The 15,335-nt window shown below is 46.8% G+C and overlaps 1 protein-coding gene across 1 annotated transcript in view; it reads left to right on the forward strand.

Moving 5' to 3' along the window:
• LOC147727286 (guanine nucleotide-binding protein subunit alpha-14) overlaps nucleotides 1–15,335 on the forward strand; it is a 520,494-nt gene that overhangs the window by 485,062 nt on the left and 20,097 nt on the right. Inside the window, exons 4-5 of the mRNA XM_086961341.1 lie at nucleotides 3,623–3,751; nucleotides 13,220–13,349. Of these exons, the coding sequence (XP_086817467.1) occupies nucleotides 3,623–3,751; nucleotides 13,220–13,349 (259 nt within the window). The remainder of the gene's footprint in view (nucleotides 1–3,622; nucleotides 3,752–13,219; nucleotides 13,350–15,335) is intronic.

Raw genomic sequence — 15,335 nt, forward strand, 5'->3', positions numbered from 1 at the left:
TGAAAGGCATCAATCAATCAGGGATTCTTTTAAGCGCACCACTCACCCATTAGGGTCTCAAGGCACCAGGGGGCAGCTCCGGTCTGTTAAAGAGCCAGGTCTTGAGGGTCTTCCTGACGATGTGCAGGGTGGGGGCGCATCTGATGTTAATTGGGACTTTGTACCAGGTCTTGTCTGCGATGTAGGAGAATGTTCTGACACCCATTCTTGCTCTGCGACTGCGCGGGGGTTCAGCGAAGGCGAGGTTGGCCATCCTCTTGGGTATGTGGAAGGAGATTCTCTTGTAGAGATATTTGGGTCCTGTGTTGTGGAGGTATTTGTAGGTGTGGCTGAGTATCTTGAAAGTTACTCTCTTCTCAACAGTGAGCCAGTGGAGGTTGCGCAGGTGTTGGGTGAAGTGTTTGTGTCAAGGGATGCCGAGGACGAGTCTGGCTGTGGTGTTCTGTATGGTCTGGAGTTTGCGGAGCAGAGACTTGTTGATCCCGGCATAGAGTTTGTTTCCGTAGTCCAGTCTGCTGGTTATGGGTCCATGGGTGATGGCCTTCCTTGATTCGGGGGGATCCATTTGAAGGTCTTTCGGGGGATGCAGAGGGTGTTGAAGCAGGTGCAGTTAAGGGCGTTGACCTGTCAGGGCGTGGGGAGAGAGGAGAGGAGCGGAGTATGATGCTGAGGTTCCGGGCATAGTCAGTGGGGGCGGGGGATGCCGGGGGTCGTGGGCCACCAGGTGTTGTCCCATGAGAGGGTGAGGGTCCGAGGACGAGGATCTCAGTCTTCTCGGAGTTGACCTTCGGGCAGCTGCTGCTCATCCATGATGCGACATCCTTCATTTCTTCCTGGGAGTTGAGTCTGGTGGTGATGGGCTCCTTGGTGAGGGAGAGGATGAGCTGGGTGTCGCCTGCGTAGGATACTATGCAGAGTCAGTGCTGTCTGACGATGGCGCGAGGGGTACCATGTAGATGTTGAAGAGCGCGGAGCAGAGTAACAACCCTTGGGGTACTCTGCAGTTGATTTCTGTGGGTTCGGAGAAGAAGGGTGGTAGTTTGATTCTTTGGGTTCTGCCAGTGAGGAAGGAGCATAGCCAGTTGAGGGCAGTTCCCTGTATGCCGGCATCGTGGAGTCTGTCGGTGAGTGTGTTGTGTGAGACTTTGTTGAAGGCTGCAGAGAAGTCGAATAGGATCAGGGCTGTGGTGTGTCCTTGGTCGAGGAGGGTGCGGATGTCGTCTGTGGTGGCAAGTGGAGTGGTCTCAGTGCTGTGGTTGCTGCAGAATCCGGATTGGGAGGGGTCGAGGATGGAGTTTTTTTCGATGAGTTTTGTTAGTTGGACGTTGACCGCCTTCTCGGTGACCTTGGCTGTGAAGGGGAGGAGGGAGATGGGTCGGTAGTTCTTGAGGTCCGTGGGGTCTGCTGAGGACTTCTTTAGTAAGGGTCTGACTTCTGCTCATTTCCAGTCATCAGGAAAGATGCCGTTTTCAAAGGTGGCATTGATGGTGCATCGTAGTTCTGGAGCGATGGCGGCTGCTCCGTGGAAGATATGCGGGAGGCAGGGGTCCGTGGGGGGTCCCGAGTGGATGCTTTTCATTGGTCGCAATGGTATCTTCGGTGGTGACTGGGGTCCAGGAAGAGATGGTAGGCTGGCTAGCGTTGCTGGAGGAGGGAGTGGTTTCGGAGTCAGACGTCTGGTCATTGAAGTTGTTGTATAGACCCTTGATATTCAGATGGAAGTAGGAGCTGAGCTTGTTGCAGAAGTCCTGTGAGCGGGTGATGTCTGTGGTTTGGCTGGGGTGTTTGGTGAATTCCTGGATGACGCTGAAGAGTTCCTTGTGGTTGCTGGAGTTGGCGAGGATCTTGTTCTGGCTGAAGGTCCTTTTGGTGGATTTGATATGTTGGTGGTATTCCATTATTGCGTTCTTGTAGGTGGTGCGGTCTTCTGTGGATTTGCTGTTTCTTCAGTTGTTCTTGAGACGTCTGCAGGTGCGTCTTGCTTCTTGGAGGTTGATGGTGAACCAGATTGCCTTTCTGGGGCACTGTCTGTCGGGGTTACGTAAGGGTGTGAGCTCGTCTGTGCAGTTGGTGATCCATCTGTGGAGTTCTTTGGCTGCGAGGTTGGCATCGGTCGAGGTGGTGAGGGAATCGCGGTTGAGGTTGGAATTGAGCTGCTCCTCGATGTCCTTGCTCCAGTTTTTTTCGTGGAGAGCGGGGTGCAGGTTTGGGCTGCGTCGGTTTGTTGACAAAGAAGTGTACGCAGTTGTGGTTCGTCCAAGGGGGTTGCGTGGTGTGGCTGAAGCGGATGTTGTTCCCACCTGTGAAGATGGGGTCGAGGGTGTGTCTTGCCTTGTGGGAAGGGGTTGTGATGAGCTGTTCCAGTCCAATGTTGGTGAGGTTGTCCAGGAGGATGGTAGAATTGGGTTCAATGGGGTTGTCGAGGTGGAAGTTCAGGTCTCCGATGAGTATGTAGTCTGTGGAGGTGCTGGCGTGCAATGAGGTCAGCGATGGTAGTGGCGAATGAAGCGCGAGGTCCGGGGGCATCCAGCAAGTCACAGAGGATTAGCACAGTAGCTAGAGGACTGAGGTCGTCAAAGATCTTGCAGACAATATAGGTGATCTTAAATGTATAATGGCCCTTACCAGAGCCAGTGCAGAGGCTATGAAGAGTTTGTAGCTCAGTGCAGCTGAATGGTAGGGCCTTTTTTGCAAGTAGTGGAAGAAATTGTAATTTTGTATTGGGGATACTTGTTTTGAAAAATAGGATGTGTTTTCTTATACTGTTATGACATTAGTATGAAATGTACCAGTATTTGGTGGCAACAAACACGACGGATAAATGTCAAACAATTAAAGGTTATCTGGACCAATATTTCTCTTTTACAACCTTGGCAGGAATGTGGAACAATTTTAACAGTATTATTATTGAATGGCAAAATGTTGTCAAAGACCTGATCTAACACTTGTTGGCAACATTTCAAAAGGAGAGTACTACATTAACCCTACGAAACATGAATCCTGCATATAGATTTGCATTTCTAGCTGCTCAAGGTTAAGTAGGTGATTATTGTAGAGTAGAAGTGGTATGGTGTATCACCAGGACACTACTTCTGGTTTGAATAAATATATTACTTAAATCTCAGTAGTTGTCCTTGTTGATCTAGAACTTTTCATTCAATTACATTTAGCAACGTGCGTTCCATAGATTTTCTTTTGGGGGATTATTTTTAAAAAAAATCTATTTATTTATTTTTTCTTTAGTACATGTAACCCAAGATTAACTGGATTTCTACTGTTTGGTTCAAGTTATAAAAGCTAATGACGCTAGTTAAAATGCTAACCACGAAATTAAAATGAACAGTGCTATCTACATATATCTTCTTTGTCCCTTTTAGAATAGTATATGCATTTTTAGGATCATAAGCAAGTTTGATAAAATCCCCATTTTAATTTTTTGCACTCTGTGTTTGGTCTCTTCATTGTAGAAGAATCCACTAACCTTGCCTGGTATGATCCACTTATATACCTAAAATGTTGCTCTTGTTGCCTTCACCATGCTTTGTGTAGAAGTGTAATTTTACTTTAATTTCTGTGATTACTTTTTGATTGAAACACAAATGCATTGTATATTTTTTTGCAGCTATCTTACCAACTTAGACCGCGTTTCTGTACCAGCGTATGTTCCAACTCAGCAAGATGTACTAAGAGTAAGAGTTCCAACAACTGGCATAATTGAATATCCCTTTGATTTAGAAGACATTATTTTCAGGTACGTTGACGCAAGAATGTAATTTAGAAGCTTAAGTTATGCACGTAAGGGCCTTTACAGAAGAATTGAGCTACACATCTAGAGGGCAATGGGGATCACTTGGTGGTTCAAGGGAACTCATCTGTGGTGAGGCTGATAATCTTTGAAACCGATGGGGCATAAGTACCTGTGCATCTGCGGTTGTTCTGATAACCTTTGAAACAGATGGGGCATAAGTACCTGTGCATCTGCTGTGCGTCTGGTAACCTTTTAAACAGATGGGGCATAAGTACCTGTGCATACGGGCGAATTGAGTGAGCTCAATCATCTGCTTCAGCCCATCAAGTGTCTGTGGTCTGAGCTGGGTGAATACGTTCTGTAGTTGTGAAAGAGCACTCCTGTAATAGTCAAATATCTGTTAGTTTGCCAAGCAAAGATAATACTGACCAGTTAGGCATGAAGGTTTCTTTCCTCAAGAACACCCTAAAGGAAATTGGCCCAAATGGCCCATTTTACAACCTAATTTCCCAAGTAAATTGTCTAAAGTCATAGTTCTTAAAACCATCCGCGATAACACGGGCGTGCAATTTATTATACCTCCTGTCTTATGAAAGAGACTATCACATATGTCTCTTAAATTCTACCTCCTAATTTCTTTTGTCTAACCCCCTCCACATATTTTGGATGGCAAGATGGGAAAATTGAACAACATAGATTTCACAATCATCGGTCTCGAATATCAGAGCTCCACTGGACCAACAGGTCCCAAAAAGCCAAGATGCGTTTGCTGCAAGTTCTGGCCAAGTCCACCTTGGATGTTACATACAGGGCGACAGCCAGCTTGAGTGTGATGGCGCCGTGTTTTCCACCCAAACTTTACATATTTGCCTCCTGGCCAAAAGAACTGCATAGAACCGAAAGGACCTTGCCTGACCAGTAATACCAGCGCCCAAGCCGAAGATAATTAATGGCAGTGTAATGGACAGAGATCTATTTAAAATAGAGTCTAAGGTTACTTTCACTTCCTACCAGAACCGTGCGATGTAAGGGGAGTCCTTGAAAATATGCACGTCCGAGGCCTCGATGTAATTGCAGTTATTGCATTTCTTGCCTGGGAGGAATTTAGACAGTCTCAGGGGTGAGAGGTAGGCTCAATGTGCTGTGAACAGCTGGTTACGTCTCAGCGATGCTGGTTTTACGATTCTGTAGAGGAGGGTGAAAGATCTTTTCCAAGTCTCTTCGCACTGGGCGCCTAACTCTTCTCCCCACAACTCATCGGGTAGAGTAAGCTCCCCATCAACCTCCTCCAACAAACTCCAGTACCACTGGGCCACCTCTTTACCTCCCCCTTGTCGCTCTACCAACTGCTGTTCTAGGTAACTAACCTTCCCAAGTGATGTCCCTTTCCGACTCAAGACCCTGGCCCAACTATCTAATTGTATGTACTTAAATCTAGAGAAACCAGGGCCCAGCTGTTCCCGTAACTCCTCCCAGGTCCTCAGCGACCCTCCTGCCAGCAACTCTCCCCATCTTGTTATCCCCCCTTCCCTCACCGGGATCGATAGCCTGTCTTTTAGACATAATGGGAGGCCCGTGGAATCCCACACTGGTGCGTAGTTCGAAAAGTAAGGCAAACCTAGTCTTTTTCTAATCTGTACCCAGGCTTTCGCCAAGGACAGAAGAATTTTTAACTTGACTTTTTTGAAAAATTTCTGGTCCCCGAATTTAAACAGGAATCTGTCAGTTGGTAGCGCTGCTCCTACCAGCATGGCTTTAAACATTGTCCCAGAAGATGCATTCAATGGTGTTTTTAAGAGCATTCTAGAATGGGACAGCTGAAAAGCCCATGCATAGTACTGCAAGTCGGGCAAAGCCAGCCCCCCTTTTCCCTCCTCCTCCTCAACTTCTTCCATGCCACTCTGGATGATTTATAATTCCAAATGAAAGAATTTATCTCTCTCTGGCACTTGTCTAAGATTTTAACATCAAAAGCCAGGGGAATAGTATTGAAAATAAATGTAAATTTGGGGAGGATAGACCTCTTCATCAAACTAACCCTGCCCAGTATGGTAAGTGGGACCAAGATTTTAATAACTTCCTACATTCGTTGTAAACTCTCTCTAAGTTGACTTGAGCAATGTGTCCTACTTCTTGAGTCACCCGTATTCCCAGGTAGCGCATAGAGTTGGTCACACCCAGATGTAAATTGGGGATATTCCACGCCATGATGTCAGTTTTACTGGCGTTGCTCTCATACCCCGAAATGCGACCGAACTCCTCCGCCCTCTTAATAACCACGGGGAATAAGGCCTCCAGGTCAGACGTTCAGATGAGAACATCGTCTGCATAAAGTGCGACCCGCCTCTCCCACTCCCCAAATTTGAAAGATGGAATATATTTATCTCCCAGCTGGAGCTGAGCAAACGCTTCGATGTACAAATTGAAGAGAAGGGGAGAGAGCGGGCAGCCCTGCCTCGTGCCCCTCATGATTTTAAAGGATTCTGTCTGGGCACCATTTATTGACAACCTTGCCGATGGGGCATCATACATAAGAGTAATGACACAACAAAACTTCTCGCCGAAGGTAAACTTCTTCAAAACTGCAGCCAAATAGGGCCAGTTGACCCTATCGAAGGCTTTAGTCGCGTCTAAGATGAGTGTTGCCAATGGAAGAGAAAAATCCGAAGCAATATCTATTGCCCCCACCAGATCATACGTCAAGCCCGATAACTGACGCACTTTGATGAAACCCCTCTGGTCTTGATGAACAATTTCCCCTATTACTGACCCCAATCTCGCTGACATGATGGAAGCGAGGATCTTATAATCGCTGTTCAAAAGTGAGATCGGTCGATAGGACCCGCATTCGGTTGGGTCCTTCCCTGGTTTGGGGATCAAGACTATGGTCGCCTCTGCCCAAGATTTTGGGGAGCTTCCCCCTTCCTAAGGATCCCATTAAAAAGGGCTGTCAGTGTAGGGACAGTAACAGCGCCCAAAGCTCGATATAGCTCACCTGGCAACCCATCAGGGCCTGCCGCCTTCCCACGCTTTAGTTGCCTGCTAACTTTGCTCACTTCGGCCTCAGATATTTCCATCTCCAGGCATTTGCTCTGCACTTGTGAGAGAGTTGGCAGGGAAATTTGGTCTAGCCATGTATCTCTTGCCAGCTGGTCATTAGGTGTGTCTGCTCTATAAATCCCCTCAAAAAACTCCCTAAAAGCAGTACCTATCTCCTGATTAGACATCCTGGCTACGCTCTCCCCATCAACCTTGATCTCTCTAATATAATTTTGGGCTTGGTCTGCCTTAACCTTCCATGCCAATAACCTGCCCGCTGCCTCCCCAAACTCGAAATGGGAGATCTTACTTGCCTCCCATCTCTTAATCACTCTTTCTTGTAGGATATTCTCCAGTGGTTTTTCAGCTTGCCCAGCTTCTCTTGCTCGTCTGCTGACCCTATCGAGGCACCAAGCCTCTGCTCAATCAACTCCATTTCCTGCTCCAAGTTTTTAATCTTCTCCCGATATATTTTGTGCCGATGGGAGGCTCTGTTGGTAATACAGCCTCTCAGAAAAGCTTTCAGTGTCTCCCAAACCTTGACTAGTGCCGCGGATTCTAGGTTTATCTCCAAGAATGAGGTGGTCTCAGTAGCCAGAAAACTGACTTCCTCTTCTTCCAGTAAGATAGTACGATCGAATGACCAGGATGGATGTTTAATCTGGGCTTCATGTTTAAGAGTGAATAAGAGAGCTAAATGGTCAGACAGGTGGGAGGGAAGATAGTTTATCCCGGATAGGGAGTTCTTAAGGCAGTAACTGAATAACGCATAATCAATTCTTGATTTGTGCTTGTATTTGAGATTCCAAAAGGAGACCTCCAATTTATTACCAGCCCTTTCCCTCCATAAATCTGCCAAACCCAGCTGTGTCATGATTCTTATGAGAGTTTGCCTTGATTTGGAAGACGTGCAGGCTCTAGAATTGGTAGATTTGTCTAGTTTATGATCGAGCACAATGTTAACATCTCCCGCCCAAATAATAGGTTCTTGGGAAGTTGTCAGATGGTTCCTATTTATCTCCAAATAAGACGGGTCATCAAGATTGGGCCCGAAGTAACCGACCAATATACACACCCAACCATCAATAGAGATTTTCACTAGGAGTCATCTCCCACTCTGATCCTCCTTGTAGTCCAAAATCTGGACTTTCGCATATTTTTTACAGAGTAAGACTCCTCCTCTTATATGAGCATTGTGATCAGTGCATATAAATTTGTCTACCCATCTCTGCTTTTTTTGAAGTGCGATGGCCTCTGCTTTTTAGAAGATGCGTCTCCTGTATGACAATGATCTGCGCGGGGGAGTCTCTTAGATATTGTAAAATGCGCTCTCTTCTGATCCTCACGCGCAGGCCATTGACATTCCAGGACAGAAATTGAACAGAGGTCATCATTTGACATCCGTCCTCCTCCCCATACCCTGCCACCTGGCAATCCTATTCACCAAATCTGAAAGTATACCCAGCTAGGACACAGAACTGATTTATGAGGGCCTGACTCATGAGGATTTTTTGCTTTAATGCCCCCCCTCCCTCTTCCCCCCCCCCTCCCTCTCCCCCACCCCTGGAAAACCCTCCCATACTTACTCCGGCCAGATGTGAAGCCGGATTTGCGTCCTCTAACAACCCTCCCCTCTTGGCACTCCTTGAACCCTCCTGGAGCGAACAAAAATGGTTGGATTATTTCAGAGAGCCCAACAAAAAACCATACCCCCCCCTTTTTTTTCATCTTTAAACCCCAATGCATTACCCCATTTTATGTGGACACTAAAAAGAATTTTTTTGTTTTTTTGTTTGTTTTTTTAAATATACTTTGTGACTCTAAACACCCTTAATTCTTCCATTTTACCTCCTCGATGCTGTGTACTCTACCCCACTTCCATTTCCATTCAAGCTTAGAGGAATTTCAAGAAAGGGCGTCAAATGACTAAAGAAAACATGCAAGTTATGAATATGTTAGTGTATCGTACCCATGGGGGCAGGAGATAGGAACAGCATTGGAACATAAGCTGAATGTTGCTCCATTAGACTCCACCCTGAGAGTGGATGCCAATAGACTCCAACAATTCATCGGCCTCCAGGAGGGATCTGATATTGTGCATCTTGTTATTGTACATTGCCCGCAGAAATGCGGGAAACCTCATCTGTACAGTTGCACCAAAAGACCTGAACTTGTCCATCCTCTGGCCCAGTGCCCACTGTCTGTCCAGAGTGGATTTGGAGAGGTCATACCGTACTTCGAAAGAGAAATCAGGCCCTTTAACGTTTTTGCTTTTAATGAGAGATTTAAGATTTTTTCCTTCAGAGTGTATGTGAGGAAGTTGATCAAAATCTTCCTGGGCTTCGTTCTGCCAGGGTTTAGACGGAATGGGTCCCGATGTATTCGTTGGATATCTTTGTCGAGCTCCTCAACGGATTCTTCGAGATTGAGTGAGTCCTTCAATATTTTAATCACGAAAGCCTTGACATCCCCCCTTCCTTTCCTTCCGGTATCTTCAAGAGTCGAAGGTTGTTCCGTCGTGAGTAGTTTTCCAGCGATTCGACTCTCTCCCTCATAGCATCTCCTCTCCGTAGGTTTTGGATCTTGAATTCAGCAACCTCGAAACTAGACTTCAATAGCCCCACAGAACCCTCAAGTACCTCTGTCCTCTCACTTAACCCATCTACTTTCCTTTCCAAGGTCTCGCATGACGCTCGTATCGCGCTCTGGTTGGTTTTAGATATCAGGAAATCATTCCTGATTTCTGCCCTCATAGATGCTTTGACGCTACTAGGGCCTCAAGTGTGTTCCCGGCCCATTTGCCTCCCCACTCTTACCATCCACACCCGCATCAGCCCCCCCATCCAGAACCGTTGGAGCTTGTTCACAACCAGCTTCGCCCTCTGCTCCCATTTCAGGGAGAGGGGGTAGATCGGCCATCTCTAAAGCAAATGTGGTGGTAGTGGCAGTGGTAATGTTGGTGATAGGTCCTGAAAGTGTGGGTGTAGGTGTGTTTGGGAGAACTGTGGGCAAATGAACAGATGTATCTGTGACTGTAGCAGGGAGCAGATCCAACACCTGGGGCAACACTTTAAAGAATGAGTGCAAAGAGGGGGTAATCCTTGCAGTGCCACTATTGGAATATCTGTTATTAGCCCCCCTCTGAGAGCTACCCCTGGGGTTTGGTGCCTTTACCCACCTCCTTACTGCTGTTACTATCCATCTGATTAGCCTTATCAACCTCTGTACCGACAGTAGTAGTTCCTCCCTCTTTAGCTGGGCATTCTGGGGCTTGTAGTTTCTTCACTACTTTCTGGCTTTTCCCCCGTTTCCTGCTCACATTCTTTGAAGATTGATACTTATTTGAGGCTTTCCCACTACTGACCTTCTCCGTGGCTTCCCCCTCCCCGCCCAACCTTACTTGCAAGATCCACTGTTAAATCGGGGGTACTGCAAGCCTCCACCTCGCCGCACCTGTCGTCAGCGCAGCCTTTCGCTTGGCCCCCGCCGGGGTTCTACTCGACACTGATGGGGACGCTGGAAACGATAGAAGGGGCTTGCTGGTGGCCAGCAGCCCCCTGCCGCAGCCTGACCTACCTCGAAGAAGCCCCCGAGCTGCCGCCGTGTGGCCGCGCCTAAGCTCCCTGGCTGCTCGGCACCACCGGCTCCACTGCGGCAGGGAGGTAAGGGGGAGGGACCGGGGATCCGCACCTTCAGCCCGGCACATCCGCGAAGACCTCGCAAGGGCAGCGGGGGAAACCGCCGAACCAGCCAATATCCCGCCGATGGCAGAGGAGGCGGATCTGAGCAGCGTTCTACTCCTCCTGGGGGGGTTAAAAACCAAAATTACGGCTCCTTTACGGCTCCAGAAGAGTCAGCAGCACCACGGTGCATCAGAGGGCTGTGTTGGACGCGCGCGCCGCACTAGCCTGCGGCCGCCATGTTCTCCCGCTCTGTAATTGAACTTTGTTTCGAACCTGAGCTGTTTCAATTTAGATCTATTCCTCAGTAGACAGGTCTCAGGGTCATGTAAATGAGCCCTCTCCATTACTTTCAATAGTATTGTAGCCTGAGCTGTCAGATAGGGCTCTGGTCTGTAACTTGACCATACTACATAGAAGTGCCTTTCTAAACCCAACTTACCAGTGGCAAGTGCTCAGGATGCCTTGGTGGATATGATTCGTTCAGCACAGTTCACCTGTGGCATTTCGAATGGGGTGCTCCCATTTTCAGGCTCTCATTCCCAGCTGACCGAACTGCCCAAAATAAATAATTGTGTACTTTCTCTTCCAGTTTCAGCTCAGTTTTAAGTATAAACCCGTTTTGGGGGAATGTAATACCTTGCATGTACCGCAACATGGGATTATCAAGTTTGAAGCTGGGCTCTGTATTCTACTAGTATAATCTAGATCCCGTAGACACACAATTAAACATTAAAGCATATTCCAAATATTCCTTCTGGAGAAAGTACTTCTTTCGCACTACCTGGCTGTTGGCAAGAAGTAGAATGACGCCACACATTTTGCCTTGACTTAAACCTTCCTATATATCCAAGTTATGACCGAGATCCTTCCAGGATTTCCTGTCCTTTGCTGTCATTTACATTTTTAAAATAAAATTAAAGCTCCTTGTATGTTTTGGCCACCGATTTTACCACCGTTTGTGAGTGCTTCTCCATGTCCCAGCCTCTGGCACCCCCTACTCCCAAGGATCCGTTGGAGCCCTCTCCATATTCTCCTCCTGCTGGGCCTAGATATTGGACTCCGGAAATATGGTCAACTAAGTCCACAGAGTGCCCAGGGCTTCTGTGCAGTAGGAGTGCAGATGTTAGCATCTAGGCAGCTATATAGGTGAGATATGCACTGTTGGGTGAATGGAGCACCAGAGTCACCAGCCGAGTGGAAAGGGGTGGTGGGAATTTCTCCTGGACTGTCCGTTGAGCGATTGGTGGAAGGAAAGGGCAGTGAAATTTGAAGGCCGGAGGAGTGCCTGCAAAAATAGTAGAACAATGGTCCTCAAACCAATCAATCCTAATTGCACAATCAATTTGCAGATTCTAAGTTTGTGAGCTAAAAATGAATTCACGCTCTTCATAAGAAACAATACTTCCACAAAAGAGATATTAATAATGAAATAAGTGGATGTGCAGAAACTGAACTTCATGTGAAACAAGCTGAATTTATTTTCATCAATGGAGTTTTTCACTGGACATTTGCAGGAGTTTCTCCAAAGGGGAACGTGCAAAGAAGACGTGCTTTCAAGTAGGTGAGTGGGGAAAACATTCCCAGAGTGAAGAGAAGCAGAAAAGTTCAGTGTGGGATTGATCAAACGTATCAATCTTAGTGTCCTCTCCCAACAATATTTTACATGGTCTATTTACATCAATTTGTACAATCACAGATTGTAATCATCTGTGGCACGTAATAGGGAAGGGCTGGGAGGGTCCAGGTACATGGGTATATGATCCTCAAATATTGAACTTTACCCAGGTCCACCAACTTATATCGGGTCACCCCTTACCTGTAATTGCAAAAATAGTAGAGCATTCCCTTGCAGTTCACAAAAAGGAAAATTAAAAACTCTCTTGCATGCATGTGATTACGTACTCCATAACCACACCTTGTTTATGGCTTCTGCTTGTTTTGTAGGCTATGGGTTCACATGTTTTGATATAGTATAGTCTATTTTCTAATTACAAAGCAATGACATAACGAGGGTGCCTTGGGCCCCAAGGCAATTAAGGAAAATAGGTCCACAAACCGTGGCGCCACTAGCTAGGGAAATAGATGCGGCAGCGCTGGGGGGAGAATAAAAAAACTAAAACTTGCCTGACGTCCGCCGCCTCTTCAGATGATGCTCACACAGGCTCCCAGAGTCCCCTGCACCAATCCAGATGCTACTCTCATTCTGGTGTTACCCAGCATGAGAGAAGTGTAGAGATTGGGTGAAGCGGCCTTATTCCACCCATCAGCAGGGACTGGGAGCCTGTGCTCCTCAGCCCTGCTGACGTTTCCAAGCAATAGCCTGGAGATATCCAATTGTGCGTGTCGGTTTGGTACCGTGGGAGTAATGAAAAGAGACAATTATGTCAGTTTAATTTCTGCCCATTGTACACGACAGGGTAGCAGTGACAGAAGAGCAATCACTTGACAAAAAAGTGTACAAACGGATTGGGTTGCTACACCCTAACATTAAGTACTTAATTTTGATAGCAACAGATATGTGCATGTCTTTCAATTCGTGTGCTCTCTCAATGGAGTTGGTTAAGTATATTTTAGGAACCCATCTCTTTCTTATGAATGCTATACCTATCATTGCAGGAAGAGAAACTAGTGATACTTTATTTCACTTCCATGTCATAGAGACCGATTTATGTTCACTCCTGTTTATTGGCTCATATTTTCAACGTCCCAAGTCGACCATGTGTAACTGTTCCCTTTTCCTTCTCAACAGAATGGTGGACGTGGGTGGTCAGAGGTCAGAAAGACGAAAATGGATTCACTGTTTTGAAAATGTTACCTCCATTATTTTCTTAGTTGCATTAAGTGAATATGATCAAGTCCTTGCCGAGTGTGACAACGAGGTAAGGCCCACAATGCATTTTCTGAGTATAAAGCAAACTTGTTTATCTGTACGTCATAATTGTAGATAACATAGAAACGTTAAGGTAAGGTAAGGCTTAATTTAGGTTTTAGGGGTGGGTAGAGGTATGGGAGATTTTAGGGTTATAGGGTGGTGTAAGGAAATGCTTCTTTTTGTATGTTCACCTCCACTTCTTGGACTGATGCTGCTGGTTTTTCGACTCATAATGCACTGAGGCCAGACCGCCTTGCCAGTAGAAAATCGATGTACAATTGCCTATCCTTAATTGGCATGTAATGACTTAATTCTAAATCCCTACAATATAGAACCCACGGTACCTGTTACATGTAAGGCAGAGTTTCCACCCAGAGCTGCAGCACTGATCGAGCCACCGTGAGTGTGTCTAGTACAAAAAAGCTCCCAGCCAGCCACTGCTGGGGAATTGTTAGTAGCCTCATTGGCTAACATAGGGTCTCTGGCTGGCAACCCAGCCTGGCTAACTTCTAAATGGAACTACCTAACTGGGTACTGTAGGGTATAACATTAATTGTGGCATTAAACACACCCTGATACCCAGGTTAAGTTTAAGGTCACTTCTAAAGTTAGGCAACTTTCAGAAATTTGCCACTCTGTGCCCCTGTTGTCCAGTAGCCTCACACTTGCTGGGGCCCACAGACCGCTTTCTCCCCACCTGGGGAGTCGTGTTAATGACTCCCAGGCTTAGGATCAAACACAGCCTGCTGAAGGTTGAGGCGTGTTTGTCCAAAAGGCACGCTTCCAAGGGGAAGCCACCTTTAATGGGCAAATGGTGATAACTCTCCATAGGGGTTGCTCTTTGTTTCGGTAGACAAGCTGGAGACAGGAAAGAGGGAAGACCAGTGCCCAAACAGTTTTTTTCCATGGGCGTGTCGCCCCCAGGTAGCCTCACTTATAGGGTGGGCTACTGAGCTCCTTAAATCAAAGGAAGGGTTTCATCATCCAGATGCCACACATCACTGGAAAGTACTCACCCAAAGGGAGGAGACCTGACAGCCCATTGGCTAGTGACTGGGTGGTCCCCCTGGGATCTTTAACAGGATAAAAAGGTCTAGCAACCGGGGTGCTTAGATCACGCTGGATTTGGAAAGAGGACCAAAGGAGGACTGCCCTGCTGCCTTTGGAATCGCACAAAGAGAAGCTGTGCCGTCTGCTGGACTACACATGCTGAACTTTGAGCTAGCGAAGTCTGGACTGTGCCTGTGACTCCTAGTTAGTCTGCAGCCCCAGACCAAAGCAGTGACTTGGAGGATCAGTCTGCTGATCTCCTGGAACCAGCTCCAGGGACAAAAGAGCTGAAGTATCTCAAGCCAGCAAGTTGCTAGCCACTGAAGAAGATTCACTACTAGCTGCTGCTGGGAACCTTGAGACACAGTTTTTTGACTGCCAAAAGTTGCAGCCGAGTCTGCTGGAGGAGTGTCGTTCAAGTCCTGATTGGTCGCTCCAGAAAGACAATAGCACCCACTAAAGGATTTTGCTTAGACCGCTTTATCCAGAGACCACGAGCCCAGCTGCGGCTGTCCTTCTACTCCTGTAAAGAGGACTTTATGAGACCCCGACCTCTGTGGCCAAAGTGGCCCCACATCACTTTGTGTTTGTGTGTTTTCAGTATTAAGTAAAACACAGGTATAACTGGATGATCTTTCTTTAAGAACTGAAATTCATCCTGGCCGAGGAGTCCCTGATCTCTCCACTGTTGCAGCTCAGAATAAACTTTAGTCCATGAGCCTTCCATTATTTGTCTGTCCACTCGACAGTAAAATGTAGCATCATTCAACTGAATATTGATAAATATCTGTCAGGCAGCATCCACCAGAGCAGGTCTGGTGTGAGAAGGGTGCAGGTCTCTTTTCAATATCAAAGCAAACCAGAGTGAAAATGATGGACCCAGGAAGTCTCGCACTCCACGGTTCAAATTCCCAAAGTAGTTTATCCCCTATGCTATTCACCG

This window comes from Lissotriton vulgaris, chromosome 3_1 (assembly GCF_964263255.1).
Source record: "Lissotriton vulgaris chromosome 3_1, aLisVul1.2, whole genome shotgun sequence".
Classification (NCBI taxonomy): Eukaryota; Metazoa; Chordata; class Amphibia; order Caudata; family Salamandridae; genus Lissotriton; species Lissotriton vulgaris.